This window comes from Cydia fagiglandana, chromosome 4, assembly GCF_963556715.1.
Source record: "Cydia fagiglandana chromosome 4, ilCydFagi1.1, whole genome shotgun sequence".
Classification (NCBI taxonomy): domain Eukaryota; kingdom Metazoa; phylum Arthropoda; class Insecta; order Lepidoptera; family Tortricidae; genus Cydia; species Cydia fagiglandana.
The window spans coordinates 1,106,053-1,122,000 of NC_085935.1; the positions used below are offsets into that span (position 1 = coordinate 1,106,053).

Here is a 15,948-nt window from a genome sequence, read left to right on the forward strand (position 1 = left end):
TTAAATTGACTGAATTTATGTTCATAGGTATGTACTTTCGTGTGCATAACAGTACATAACAAGCTGTTATTGAACAAGGGCGCTGTTATAAAATAATATTGTGTCAGTGAAACGTAAGTACTAAAAATATATTTAAATTTTAAAACACATAGTACTGAAAATATAGGGACTTAATAAACTTTCATTGACTTGTAAACTACCAACTATTAAAATAACCATGTGTGGTAGCCACGTCACACTTGTATCTCTTAAATAATCTTACCATATTGATTTCAACGATTTTTTTTTTCATAAATGATTGTAAATCTTGTTTAGTGTTTAACTACTTCTAATCTCAAACTAACTCAATTTTAACTGGAGCTTAATTATTTATGTCTTTCACTATGGTCAGCTATATATTGTAGGTTGAAGGCAATTATACTCAAGTAAGCTACGGCTACTATCTACACTGATTCGACAAAAAATAATCATAATATTTATAATTATAAAACTTTCTAACAAAATTAAGAATCAGTTCATAAATACGAACTGTACAGTGAAATATCTGCACACACATTTTTTTTTGCTGGATGCTATAACGGAGACCTCCACATGGTCGAAAAGTTATAACAAAAAGAATTATTTCACATCTGATAAAATTTCTTTAAATATTTGGTAGCTTAACAGTGAGGAATAAATGAGTACAGATTTTATGCAAAACAATGACGCGTTGAGATGAGACAAACAATGAATCTCAGAGCGCGTCAGCGTGCTGAAGCGGCTGTTGTCTTCCTGTCTGTCTGTCTGTCTGTCTTCCGCTGCTAGCTCTCGTGGCTTGTACAATGCCTACGTGTATTTACATTAAATGAAGATGCATTCAAAATATAAAATTAAAATAAATCATTGTCACTAGCTGCAAAATTAGCATCACAGTCAGAAGTCAGTAGAAGCTAGTCTCAATATTATCTATACATATACATATTATACAATCTTTTTGTTAAGACAGAAAGAGCGTGTATAGGTCATTTTGAACATCTGGTCCGCTTTCTCACTCTGCTGTTGACTGTACCTACTAGATAGGCATTAAGGATAACTCACGTTAGACCGGGCCGTGTCCGAGCCGGCGTTTCCGGCGCTTACTTTTCTATGACATGATTGGCATGACGTGATGCTTTCCATAGAAATTAATGCGCTGGAAGCTCCGGCCCGAACACGGCCTGGTCTAATGTGAGTCATCCTTTAAACTGAATTCTGAATTATTTTTTTCGCAATTACTATGTGGTTACATACTAGGAGACGCCACAACAACTAGATTCGTTTTTATGTTGTTTTAAAAAACTGATACTGCATTTATTAATTATAATGTAAAAACATCCAAAATCCAAATATTAATCTAAAATTTCTAACATTTAAAATGATTTATACTAAATTAGGCATGGCATATTATACTCGCTGCGTAGCAATAAAATATTATAATAACATAAGTAAATTTTTATCAAACTAAGAATCAATGTTTTCCAGTTTTTGTTACTGGAAGCTGCTAAGTATTTATTATTTTCAGTACGGCTACCACCAGTTTTGACATTGCTCGCGTCTACGTAAATTTCTTTCTATACATCTCGCTTAGACTAATATAAGAGTACGAGCGAGATGCGAGATACATAGAAAGTATGTTACTTAGACCGCTTAGACGTGAGTGAATATGTCAATGTCAAAACTGGTGGTAGTGGTGGTGGTAACTATGGTGTTTTAGGCTTTTGGTAAGGTTCGGTTCAAGGTACGTTTTACAAGGTCTGTAGGCTTAGCACACGAGGAAGAGCCCTGCGACAGAATCTCGCCCGCGAGAATAGCCTTTCTGTTGATGATTCGCGCCTACGAGTATCTCGGGCGCGAGATACTGTCGCGGCGCTCCTATGCTAAGACTACTGCTTCGACTATGTACGTATAATTTAAATTCAGGATTATCTTGCAACTATCGGTGAATGGGTGGTTTATGATTCAAAATAAACAGTTACCAAGTTATTAAGAAACAAAACACCAATTTAATTGCACACCTCACACACTTTAAATAAAAGCGAATATAATTATCATAAAAACACATAGGTAGAGGTAGGAAAAGGTGATTGAATCGTTAAGAATCGATCTCTTATAGAAATCTTTGAGTAACTTTATTTTAAAATTAGATTTTAATTACAAAAAATTATTACTTATTTCTTATTTATAACGTAAACGTACTAGTGCTCGACATGCTAATGCCCAAGAGATGACACCTTGCTGGCACCTCTATTGACAATGACTTAAGTTTCAAGATGACATGTACTGGGACCGCGTCGAGCACCAGTACGTTTACCTTATCGTAGACACTTTTAAACATTATTTTTGTGCATTTTTTGTGTTAGGGAACGCATCTCTGGGTAACATAGAAGACGAGAGGTCCACATTCGATACCCTTACAGGTCGCATACACCGGGGACATGGTGTCTTCGCCCAACGGATGGACCTTCGGAGGCTTCCGGGGTGCTGAGGTCGGGCCTTCGTAATCGTTGCACACTTCCACGGTCTGGTATTGTATTGCTACACCATATTTTGCGCAGTACTGAAAAAAATACAATTATTTATTTTGTTTTATTAAATACATCAAGTTTATGCTAAAAAGCACTTTAGGTTCCAATATTATTCACAATGTATAAAGGTTTTTTTGCGATTAAATATATTATAATAGAAATTAAGTAATTTGGAGTAATTAAGTTTTTGGAGTGCCATGGCCATTTAAATATGATTTTATGTTCTCAACTCTAGTTTTAAAAAAATGTACAAGTACGAGTCCATTTATCCCACCTCATTTTCTAAAGGTCGGTTAAAATATAGAAAAAACACATTTTTGCACAATGGTACCGTGAAAACTAGCATCAGATCCAGCAGTATACTAGACAAAATAAACACAAATAAATAGAATAAAAGGTAGAGTGTGTACGTACATCGGGTATATCATGGAGTGCTCCGCTACCCGTCTTTGTGGCTCTGAGTTCGAAACTGATGTCTTCCATGGGATTTCCGTCATACCGGCGAATCGCTGATAGAGGCAAACAAAAGTAAACAATTTAAAGTCGGTACTTTTTGAATGGCATCCTCAATTATTTATTTTTTTGACAAACTGTGATTCAGTATTATAAAATTAGGTCAAGAACGTTTGGTAATGGTGGCGTCCTTTCTGTGAACAAGAAATTAGATTTTATAGTATATAATGTATGATGTCCACAGGAAAGACACTTAACGCTAACTCATACTAAAAAAAGCATAATTAAATCTAGCTAAGAATAGATTACTTTAAAAATCAATTTTGTATACTTATTGATTAACCTCACGTTTTTCCCAGGGATTTTTATATCAGTCTGAATTCATTTTATTCGTCAAATAAAAACAACACAAAAAGATGCCGCTTTTTTATTGAAAGTTTAAATTGCATTGAGTTGGACTATATTGCCTTATTTAAATTACTTTATTAGACGGTCAACCAGTTATAATATCAAGTCAAGTCAATTATACTTTATTCATGTAGACCTAGCAACAAGCACTTATAATATGAACATTTAAAGGTTAGCTGGAAGAGATCCCTTAACGGGATAAGTTCGCCTTTGTACACATTTATTGTATTCTCTCTGTGTTATGTACTTGTTTTGTGCAATAAAGTGTTTACTACTACTACAACTACTACTACTACATTTTACATAATAATATAATTATCTTAAGCTAATTATCACAGCAATTTATTGATGTTAATATTATTCGTCAAATAAATGCTTATGCGAATGCTTAAAATATCTTACCAATTCTGAATCCCGCGCAACCTGGACGGGCATTTTCCATCAGCCATACATGCGCGTCGGCGGCGGCGAGCAGCGCGCCGAGCGCGAGCAGCGAGCGGGCGAGCGGCGACATGGCGGCGGCGGCGGCGGCGGCGGGCATGGCGCGCCCGCGACGCCGGTGTCGCTATATAAACGCGTTGTGCAATAACAAGCATGAGTGGCAAATTATTTACGCAGATTATGGTTTCTTATTGATTAAACTATCTGTAATTATGTATGTAGTGTAACGAAATTTGTGACAGGGACTAATCGCAATAGCAAATAAAATCAGTTCTAAACGTTCTAAGGGTCGGACAAAAATACATCTGTCTGCATCGGACCTAAGATTGATCAATAATACAAAAAGCCGCAACATACATTATCAAGACAGAGAAAAATAATTATTTTGAAAATAAAATAAATAATAAATAAATAAATAAATAAATAAATAAATATTATAGGACATTCTTACACAGATTGACTAAGTTCCACAGTAAGCTCAAGAAGGCTTGTGTTGTGGGTACTCAGACAACGATATATATATTATACAAATACTTAAATACATAGAAAACACCCATGACTCAGGAACAAATATCTGTATCATCATACAAATTAATGCCCTTACTGGGATTCGAACCCAGGACCATCGGCTTCGCAGGCAGGGTCACTACCCACTAGGCCAGACCGGTCGTCGAAAACTATACCGTTGTGGTGTAAAATGTGCTATATCTCAAAAATTGCTATGTACGTATATTTATCACTTTGAAGTACCTAACCACTTGTGGCATTACGCGCGTTATTTAAAGTACGAGTATTACACAGTGTAACATGAGGAAACCGAATAATTCTAACCACGCATTTCTGAGGTCAAAAGAAGTAAAAAATGTAATACGAGTTTAGGTCAATGTCGCCAAAAAAAAATTTTTTTTTATTTGTTTTTTAAATTTTTTTGAATGTATTTGTACATAAAAAATAAATGTTATTGGTAAACTTGTCACTTAAATTTGATTTTTACATTTTTTTTTCGTAGAACCTACTTTTTGCAAAGTGTTACTTGTCACTTTTTGACATCTATCAATAAGGATATGTAGACTACGTCCCATAGCAGCAACATCACCATCAAAAAGACCTTTTACACTATGTAACAATAAAAACTTGTTTTTTTTTAATTAATGATATCTCTGAAACTAGACGAATATCAAAAAAGTTTATAGAACATTTTTGTCTCTAAATATGATCAGGAATACGCTGTTAAAATTATTCGGTTTACTCATGTTACACCGTTACCCAGTTAATTGAATAGAGGAAATCAGGAGATCTGAACTAGTTTTTTTTTTATTTAATTGAAAGTGATAAATGGGTTGTTGATTAACCTATGAAATATCAAATGAAATACCTATTTTTCATTGCTTGGCATTTAATCTCGGGCGTGAAAAGTAGAACGAATGGACATGGGTGATTGCTAAAGTCAATGTTAATACCTAATACACTATAAAAACTGACCTTTGATATACTGAACACGATTTTACTTAGACACAGTATAATTACAGGATGAATGAGAAAAACCATAAAAACCGGGCAAGTGCGAGTCGGACTCGCGCACGAAGGGTTCCGTACTATAATGCAAAAAAAAAAGAAAAAAAAAGAAAAAAAGAACGGTCACCTATCCAAGTACTGACCACTCCCGACGTTGCTTAACTTCGGTCAAAAATCACGTTTGTTGTATGGGAGTCCCATTTAAATCTTTATTTTATTCTGTTTTTAGTATTTGTTGTTATAGCGGCAACAGAAATACATCATCTGTGAAAATTTCAACTGTCTAGCTATCACGGTTAGTGAGATACAGCCTGGTGACAGACGGACGGACGGACGGACGGACGGACAGCGAAGTCTTAGTAATAGGGTCCCGTTTTACCCTTTGGGTACGGAACCCTAAAAAGGAAGAAATGGGTATAATAATATAGGTTGGCTTCCGTAGCTCAATTGGTTAAGAGCAACGCACGGATTGCGGATGTTGCGGGTTGAAGTCCTGCCGAAAGCGTAAAACATTTTTTCATTTTTTTCCTTTCATATAAAAAAATAGAATAATATTATTTGCCTTGTTTTAGTATGCGTGGCATCTATAGCTAAAGTAAGAACGATGAATGTAGTACATTGATTTAGTACATATCTAACGTTTTCAAAATATGAGATTTATCGGTCTACAAACTTAAATGGTGGAAACTACATCCTACTTATTTTAATGACAGCGCTGGATTTTTAAAAATTTTAAACAGAGAATACTTAGGTTTTGTATTTGTAGCATGCGATTTTTTTAATCCAGGGTATTAAAACACTTTTTAAAACGAACGAACTGCCGGTAGCCGGTAGTCCGGAGTCAATGTTATTTGTTTCAAAACAAAACGTATTTTGTTTCATATTCAAAACGTTCCATTGGGCTATTCACTATAGTTCGTTTTTTTTAGCATTAGAAAGAACTTCGCAGAAGTAAGCTTGTGGTTCCAAATCCAGCACTTTTAGCGGTAATAATTTGAAGTAAATTATATGTATTGACCGTGCTACATTAGATAATTCAATAATTATTAACAATTAAAGAGCCTGATAAAAACTGTACGCTTACTTCTGTGGAATTCTTTCTAATGCTAAAAAAAACGAACTATAGGCACCAACCATTACGCTGTAGTTTGGCCAATGAAAGCCATCGTCAAACATCTAATGAATGATGAAATGTTTTTGAATATTTTATCAAATTTTGTGGTTTCTTTTTTCAAATCACCCTTACATTCTAGATGTTATACTTACTGAACATTGTAATAAACGCCATATTGAAATTCGACGTTAGTTGCCATTGCAATCTGTGCAGAAGTTAGTTTAGTCTTATAGTAGGTACTGTACCTACAGAAGGTTTTTTAGTGTGTTTGTTTGTATGTATGGTTGCGCTCAGACTATTACGAATCAGAGGGTCAAATTAAAATGGAAAATACGTAGCAGTCGAGTAGTAACATTTAGTGAATGAAATAGAACTGCCCGGAGCATGTGATCCGTTCGGATGTTAGCAACGATCTCTAACTTCCGAAGGATTTCATGGCATACGGTTTAGCTTCGGGCGGATCACATGTCATCGCTGGGTGGGAAACTGTGATAATATTTGTGATACTGCGACTTTATTTAAATTATGATTATTTATACGATTTAACTAGTGTATTTTAAGTACGGGGTACATGTTTCAGTACGATAGTAAGTAAGTTATTTAGGTCCAATCTTTGAGAAAATTGTAATTAAGGTAGGGTCGCCTAAGACCGGATGTGACCTAAGATCGGATGCATAGAATTTACCGAGAACGAAGCGATATTTCTCACTGATGGCAACATAGTTTGCTTCGCCATTTTGTTCCGCCCCTCCCGTTATTCCGCAATCGGCGCTGCGACGATCAGCACGTGAGCACCGGACGTTGAAAAAAAAGTTGCCGTTTTTTTAAATTTCACCTTGATCCGGTCTTCCCTCCTCGAGTTTGTTTTCACGCTATGGTAAGTATTTATCATTTTATTGCTTTTTTATTAAGTTAATTATTGCGTGGTTTTAGCAAATTCTCTATAGATTTGTATACTTTGTTTAAGCCTAGGACGTCTGTGGGAAAAGATCCGGACTTTCCTCCCCTTGCCGAAGATCGGACTAATCACTAAGGCACTTAAAAAACTCAGTGGTTCTCAAAGTTTCGGATCGTAATAAAGGGATATATAATGGAAAAAAAACGTGATACATGACAAGACAATATATATTCGTGAATTCAGCCCTTTTTTACAAATAATCAATGTATATCCGGTCTTAATTCACCATCTTAGAACGCTCCCAGGCTGAATTATTAAAGTTTGGAATCTTAATTTAGCTCCAATTTGTCTGAGGAGATAAGATCGGACTAAAAAATCGCAAATGATAAAGAATTAGTTGGTCTAGTCTAGTCACACCACGCGGAATATCAGGATGATTTTGTGATAGTTTATTGTTAACTTAGGATCGGATATTTTCCTGTTGTGCACTCTAATGCCGCACCAACAGAGTTGAAGTTATGCAGTAGTCCGAACTTCGGCAACACTAGAGTTTCGTGTAACGTATCCAGAAAAAAAATCCGTCACTTTGAAGGCGTGTCTCACACAAACTATTGCGTTTATCGAAATAAAAAAAATATGACCAAATTCATTGTTTCATTGTTAATTACTTTCAATAACACATTTAGAAAATAGTCGTAGGGTATGATAAAAAAAATTAAACTGCAACCCTGTCAAAAATTGAAAAAAAGCGTCCGATCTTAGGCGACCCTACCTTACTTACGAATAAAAATTAATTTATCTAGCAGACGTCATTGTTTGGTACAAAATTAATATGGTAACGAGTTTGTTTGATGATGAAGCCCAAAAGCGGACATGCAAACTTGGAGATAACTAAAACAATACAACCATAACTATTTTGTTTTGAAGCTCATTTAAAGTCGATTATACGGAAACTATTCGATAAATTCTTACTGAAACTACGTAAAACTGAACGCATTTCATTCATCGCTTCATGAAGTCGCAAATATAAGCATGACATAACGAAAGAACGCGCACAGCTGATTTCTATTTTGATCGCCTCGGATTTTTTCTGTCTACACTATAGTTACAGCCGTGCGTTTTCTGTGAAGTGATATGATAAATGTTAGATAAAATTGTTGTGATTGTCTATTTCATAGTGTGAGCTACGTCGTTTTATAGTGTGTGAATGAATCGTGGTTTCAAACCTATATATAGAGCCTGTAAAGAGCAAATATAATCATTCTTAGGAGTGCAATAAGGTGACTGAAAAAATTTTGCAGGATACTCTAGACAGACACTTTGCGAATGTCGATGCAAGAACTAAATATTCTTATTTTAAAGCGGTTTATATTGTAGGTATGTAAGTATAAAATGTTATAATTGGGTAATAATATGTGCAGTAGCGAGATTAAGCGGTGTTATGCCTATGGGACAATTTTCACCGGCATTAGGGAGGTGAAAAATTGTGAAAATTGGTAGTTAAGTAGGTAATTAGAACTATAATTCCTATGCACGCTATGAATTTTTAATTGATATTAAACCATAGACATTGATATACGTACGTACCTACACTGTAAATAAAAATAAGCCTCCAATTACCTACCTATTTAAAACACAACAAACATTAAAAGAATTGCTCCTTACAGAATTAGGGTTACAATTATTATGCACAACATAAACATTTAGGTCTAAATTCAAATTTCACGGACAAATACATTGCAACTTAAATTAAAGCTTGTAAAACTACAAATTTAAAGGCGGACTAACGCGATGAGAGCGTAAACGTCGGAACGACAAAAGAAAGTCGCAAATCATGGCCGCGGAAGAAGATTTAACTGACTTATGGCAATCCCACTCACAACTGGACGTAGTATTAGAACTGGTGTTCCTGTGGCTGGGTGGCGTGGACTTGGCGTGTTGCGGCGCGGCGTGCCGCGCTTGGCGTCAAGCGATCAGGCGTGCGGACGTCTGGAGATGCTTGTTGGTTCAAGCATCTAGTGCTGATACAGTGCATGCTCTTGCTAGCGTTTATGGTGAGTATTCACTCTGTGTATGGCTCTGGCGCCGCCATATGGGACACTTATTAGTCTTATTACTAAGTTGTCTTGTAGCTCGTTTGGTGGATCTTTTGGATGAGACTAACCCAGGACTGGGAGGCCTATGCCCAGCAGTGGGCGACTGAAGGCTAGAATGATGATGATGATGTCTTATACCTATAGTATGAACATTTCCTAAAGATGAAAGTTTATATTTTTCCACACCGTGCGCCGTGTACGCTGTCGGGTCGTGTTTCACTTTATGACAAAAGCGTTGACGTGATATGACGTCTTTGGCGTTCAAATGAAAATGATAAGGGCTCATTAACTTTGATGCCTAATAGTTCGTTTTTTTAGCATTAGAAATAAGGTAAACAATCTTGATTTGTCTTTTAATTGAAAAACACATTTTAAAAATAAGTTGCGGCAAATATGTAACAATTACGATCATTTATAATATATTCTTCTGCTTTCATAAGTAACAGTTACTGATTTTTAAAAAGTGTTTTTCAATTAAAAGACATGTCAAATTCGTTTACCTTCTTTCAAGTTCTTTCTAATGCTAAAAAAACGAACTATAATAAAGTTTAACTTGTGCATAATTATTTTTATTTGATAAACTTTTAACGCAGATGGCGCCTGTCCATGGCGCGAGCTATACGTAGCATCTATAGCGCCGTGGCGTCAGGTGACGTGTCTTACGCCAGACCGGCCAGCGAGATTAGCTGCCGCTGCGCTAAATCGTGCGGGTGATTTACTTGCTATTGCAGCTGAAGACTGTTCATTTACCGTAAGTAGCCTTCCTTATGGCTACTATACACGATGGGCCAACGCCGGTCACTCCAAGGGACCCATTTATGCGTTAGTGGGAGCAAGTGATATTGCTATCTCATTCTACCGCATGGCTGCGTCCCTTGGAGTGGCCGGCGTAGGCCCATCGTGTAGAAAACCCTTAGTTGTTAGTTGATCCTTGCTTTTATATTCCACATATATTAAAAGTATCTATTCAGATTGAAAATAACATCCGAATGTCCACAGGTATGGATGTATGAGAACGGAAAGTGGGCGCGTGCCGGCGCTGGCTCAGTGACACTAGGTTGGACTGGCGTAGAACGGGCGGAATGGGCGCCAGACGCGCCACTGCTGCTACTGGCAGGATCAGCACCACTGTCTGCACAAAGAGGAGCACTCGCTGTACTGCGACCACAGAACGGTAGGTGCCGTACTTTGATGGCTCCTCTACACGATGGGCCAACGCCGGCCACTCCAAGGGACGCAGCTATTTGTTTACTGTATGTTATTTCTGTCTTTTTTCTTCTTGTCTGTTACCTTCCGTGATTCTTCTCACTTGATGGTCTCATCGGGAGATCAGCGCTGGAAGCCACCAGCAACATGCTGAGATGGGGCCATTTCGTGGCACTTTAATCTTATTTTGTGTTTTCTTTTTTATTAAGTATTGTACAGATTGTTTGTGTTTACGAATAATTCTATTCTATGCGGTAGCATGAGATAGCAATATCACTTGCTCCCTCTAACGCATAAATGCGTCTCTTGGAGTAGCCAGCGCTGGCCCATCGTTTAGAGGAGCCATTATAAATAGTCTTTTCCTGTACAGAGGACTCACTTGAGTCGTGGGTGGTGGCCGCACGAGCGACCGGTGGCGGCGGCTGCTGGGCGGGCGAGGGCTTCCTGTCTCTGGAACTGTCGCGGCTGTCGGCGCTGGAACATGCGCCTGTCTTCGGCACTGACGTCTGGCTTAACGCTCCTACTCAGGTACAAATCATATAGATTTAGAGTTAGGACTCAACTCAGTTTCCTATCCTAGCACGTTCTACGTGTCACGGCTATTAGACAAACCCCAGTTTTGTTCTATTCGGCAGTCGTCAACTGACAGATATTACATATACCCTGGAAGATTACAGGGCGGAGCTACAGTCACAGTCGCGTGTGTGTGACAGGGTCGCCATGTGATGGCTCCTCTACACGATGGGCCAGCGCCGGCCACTCCAAGGAACTCAGCCATGCGGTAGAATGAGATAGCAATATCACTTGCTCCCTCTAACGCATAAATGCGTCCCTTGGAGTGGCCGGCGCTGGCCCATCGTGTAGACGAGCCATGAAGTGGGGCGTTAAAGAAGAACTACTTGGTCATGACTATAGATTTATTGTGTTTTAAATAACAATAGTAACATCCGTTATATAGTAAGCTATGCACGTGTGTGGGTAAGGTGTAGTATAGGTACCTACACACTTAAGCACGTACATACAGAGCGAATAGTGCGAACAATTTATGGATGACCGTTAAACCTAAGTTGACGCAAACAGGAGCTTCCAATACTGATGGTATTACATTATATTTATGTGCAGGAGACTGAAGACGAGTTTGCGGGCACGGCGGCGCGCGTTCTTCGCATATACAACGAAAAGCGGGCGGTCATCACGTGAGTTGAGAGTGAGTTCTAGCTTGCGACTAACTGCCGTTCTTGTTTTTTCGTTGCCAGCAAATGGAATACTCGTAGTAGCCATTTCAGTTTTATATCCACCGTTGAGAATTATCTAAATAATTAAGTTAAAGTCAGGATCGAATTTATTTATGTTTGTAAAATTAACAACCCATGCTCTAATTATTTTCATGTTCCCTTTTGACTACCTAACTAAAAACTACCCTATTTAATTAGGGACAATCCTAGAAAATTACATTTTGTCAAAATGTTCTCTTATATATTAATTTTCTGGTCATATCTTGACAGGCAAGTCGTATGCGCAGACGCACCGCTAGACGCACGCACTGCACAGGAGTGGGCGGAAGCGGAAGCTACTGTGCGCGCCGAGGACATGCGTGTAGATGCATCTGCCGACCCTACATCTGCAGACCCTGCGTATGCACCGGAAGTTGTGAAACTAGAGGAGCTGGGGCCAGATGAAGCGTACTACAGAGTTATATACGATGTAAGTTGGTTTATATTCTTACAGTACGCGTAATGTGTCTGACATTCTTAAAATAATTGCTAAAGTCCTAAGCATCTTTTACAACAAAATTTCCAAATACTTTCCAAAGAAAGTAGAATTTTTCTCTACCGAAGAAAGTAGACACCTCCTTTAATCACTCTTGATGTATATCGCAATGGTAATAATACTCAGCTGTAATATGTGTAGAGTCAGACCAAGAATAGTCTGCAGCGGATTTGATAGCCCACGCAGTGAAAGTGTTATTTTTAAAATCAAGCTTCTATGAAATTATGACGTATAAATGACACTTGCACTGCGTGGGCTATCAAATCCGCTGCAGACTTTTTTTGGTCCGTCTATACTAAAAACGGAGCGTTTTCTAATTCAGCGTGGACGCACGTCCGACACGCCAAACGCGTGGATACGCGTAGTGGTCCTGGCGTGTGGCGGCGTGCTCGGCGTGTGGCCGTTACCGCGCGAACGCCCGCCGCCGCTCCACGTGCCCGACGACGCGCTGCGGCTACGCATGCGAGCACGCGCGGAGCGACGACAACGGGTAAGGGTAACATTCCATTTCTGACCGCAGCTGCACTACAAGTGCGAACGCGTCGGTCAATTTCCATAGTGCTGCTGTCGTTGGAAATGGACTGTCACCTTAAACAATGGAATGCATTACCTTGAGCAAATCGCTCAAAGAGAGGTTATATGATCCTTCATTTAACAAATAGGGGCACATAAAAAAGTTTTTGCCGTCTCTATTTTCAGCGGATTTTTTCTTGCTGTTTCCGGTGAATGCCAGCTGTGACAGCTTTTTCGATTGTGGCCTTCAGCAATAAATTGTCGACATGCATATTTTTTCTTGTAAGTAATTTGTTATAAAAAGCTGGAGAAAGCCGTTAAAGTGATAGTGGTTGAAAAACCTGGTGCATTCGCTCACCGCGCCTGGACGTCCGATGATGGAAAGGGGACGGTGGGATCAGGTCATGCAGCTCTTGTGCGCACTCTCCAGAATGTATCCGATAGAACACCGATAGACATGCGACTCGTCGGCGATGATCGAGGCTCTGTAACTTCGATTTGACAGCTGGGTCATCGCCTAAAAGTCTATGAGCCCGGCGCTCTATTGAGTCCAATTTTGATTGAATTGAATGATTCAGTTCAGTAACAGGTTTATATTAAAAGATCGGCATAACATAAGTAACATAATGTTGATAGAACGTTGATTCTTTGATAGTAGGGTAACCAACAAATGGGGTTGCCAACTGTCAAAGGTTTGCATAGATGGCGCCATCATAGCCCCTTGTTCTATGAGATTTGGCTTAAAGGGCTGGGTATTAAAAAAACACACAATTCTAGGGATCGACATGCAAGGCAAGCTATCATATCGCCATCTGGTAAAAACTTCGACCGGCTAACACCATTGTTCGAAGATTTGCAAAGTATTAAATCATATTTTAGGAAGCAGAAGCAGCAGCGGCGGGTGAGGTGGAAGAAGAGGCGCCAGAACTGTCAACAGCTGAACTCCGTGCCCGCTGCGACCCGCCCACAGCACGTCTTCGGTTGCCTGGCAATGTGCTCGGCCTTACCGCTTTACAGAAGTTAGTCTTCTTCTCATTCTTCTTTGTCCTACCCTTATCCCAATTTACCTGGCGTCAGTCATTACAGTAAAGAGCCCTTGAGCATACTTGTAGAAAAATATTTGAATCATAAATTTATTTTTGAATTTTGGCAATCTACGCAACTTAGTCCATCCACCGACGTATTAGAAGTAATTGTTGTTACCCACCAGGAACCGGCTGGTAACATCAGCACGTCTTCCGTTTTGATTTCAGGTAAATCTTTTTAGCTGAAAAGGAAAGTGAGACTCTGACAATGACAAACAATAATAACGCTTTCTCTACTGAAAGTTCTATAAGACCATGCCGTTCAGTTCTTCCCGTCGTATTCTTCTTCTCCGTCGAATTACTGTTGGCAGAGTAGTCGTGGTCACGCTGAACGACGAACGATTCTACGCCAGTTCTCCCTGGCACTTGGCAGATGCTTCCCTGGCACATGTGTTAAGTGGGGTGTTGGTAAGGGCTTTTATCTGATCCGTGAGATGAGATGTATAGGTAGGTACCATGACTCAATAATGATGGTAGGTGCCTTTTGGTTACAGCGGACGCGCGGTATGGGCGAGCGTGTCGGGAGGAGCGATTTGCGCGTCCTTGCCGGCTCTTCGAGTGCTACGAATAGTCCTTGCGAAGCCTGGAAATGGGTCACCCCACTACATGCAACCACATGTAACTGACGAGTATTTTGGCAGGTACTTACAAATAATTAATTAAAGGGAAAATATTGCGACTCACATCATACCTATCTTAATTTTGAATGTTAGATTTTTGACAACGACCACCACATTGATGGCTTAGACAGATTATTTAAACTACATATAATACAGACAAACTTACTACCAAATTCTGTTTACAGCCCTTGCGGCGGCAGCTCGCCTACGGCTTACGTTTGGGGCCCGGCGGGCGCGAGTACAAAACTAAGCGGCGAGGCGCCGGCGCTGGCGGTGCTACTGCGATGCCGTGCGCTACCTGAGGCGTTGCTGTTGACAGAAGACAAGCTACAAGTAAGACAATACTGTTACACTGAGAGAAAAATCATCACCAGGGATTAAAAAAAAGTTCTGTACTTGGGGAAAAAATGAAGTTTTAGTAATAATTATGGACGTTTCACTATTTCTGTAAAGTTTATTTATTTCTACAAACAGCTCAGTAATCCCAAATATAATTTCAACAAACAGATAATAGAAATTGCAAAAGTCAATTTGTTCCTATTAGTTAACTCTCCTTGTCCCCGAATTAAGTTTATTTTTGTAATTCTAAGTGTGTTTTTGTTGTACTTTTCTCTCAGTGTAAGCCGATCATAAGTTTATATTCCCTGCGCCAGCGTCACATTATAGAAAACAATAATCATAACCAATTCGCAAAGTATGCCAACGCCAACATGGTCAAAAAATAACCTTAAGCATATTTGTCCACCAGGTATGGCAGAGCACGGCGCCGCGAGCGCGCTGGCCCGACGACGACAACGGCGACAACGCAAGCGACTACAGTGACAATAACTACGATAGTAGCAGTAACAGCAACATCAGCGATAGCAACTGGCGGCCAAGCGATCGTGACTGACTTCCAAGATTTATTTTCCTTTTCTTTTGACGTTTTAGACGCCAAGAACCCTTTGAAGAAGAAGACATTGGCGCCAAGAACCCTCCACTGTTTGGCGTACGACGTACTAAATTTTTGGGTACCATGACAGATGTTTTAGGTTACAAGCTGTTTGACCCAAGCATATATATGAGTAGCACTTTTGAGGGTTACCTAAATACCTAAATAATCGATCGATCGCCGCTTTCGGTGTGTTTATTGCTAATTATGCGCGGGATCATTGTTTTATTATTTAAATATACGGAATAAGTTGAATTTGTTGTGTTTAACTCTAACAACTTCAATAACTTCATAGTTCACGTTTAGGTAAATGTTGCCATATTGTGTTGTGTACCTAACACAGACAAAACATCCT

The 15,948-nt window shown here is 39.1% G+C and overlaps 2 protein-coding genes across 2 annotated transcripts; one reads left to right on the top strand and one right to left on the bottom strand.

Moving 5' to 3' along the window:
* Positions 1-2,338: 2,338 nt before the first annotated feature.
* On the bottom strand, positions 2,339-3,960 carry LOC134664099 (uncharacterized). The gene is made up of 3 exons (XM_063520686.1): positions 3,807-3,960; positions 2,958-3,052; positions 2,339-2,575 (listed from the first exon to the last, which is right to left on the bottom strand). Exons 1-3 carry the CDS (start codon positions 3,943-3,945, stop codon positions 2,375-2,377), a joined length of 435 nt encoding a protein of 144 aa, XP_063376756.1. The 5' UTR covers positions 3,946-3,960; the 3' UTR covers positions 2,339-2,374.
* A 4,998-nt stretch (positions 3,961-8,958) lies between these two features.
* LOC134663377 (uncharacterized) lies at positions 8,959-15,575 on the top strand. The gene is made up of 11 exons (XM_063519739.1): positions 8,959-9,426; positions 10,062-10,219; positions 10,468-10,642; positions 11,045-11,202; positions 11,797-11,870; positions 12,180-12,378; positions 12,767-12,934; positions 13,837-13,976; positions 14,537-14,683; positions 14,848-14,995; positions 15,411-15,575. Exons 1-11 carry the CDS (start codon positions 9,207-9,209, stop codon positions 15,552-15,554), a joined length of 1,731 nt encoding a protein of 576 aa, XP_063375809.1. The 5' UTR covers positions 8,959-9,206; the 3' UTR covers positions 15,555-15,575.
* Positions 15,576-15,948: the final 373 nt, after the last annotated feature.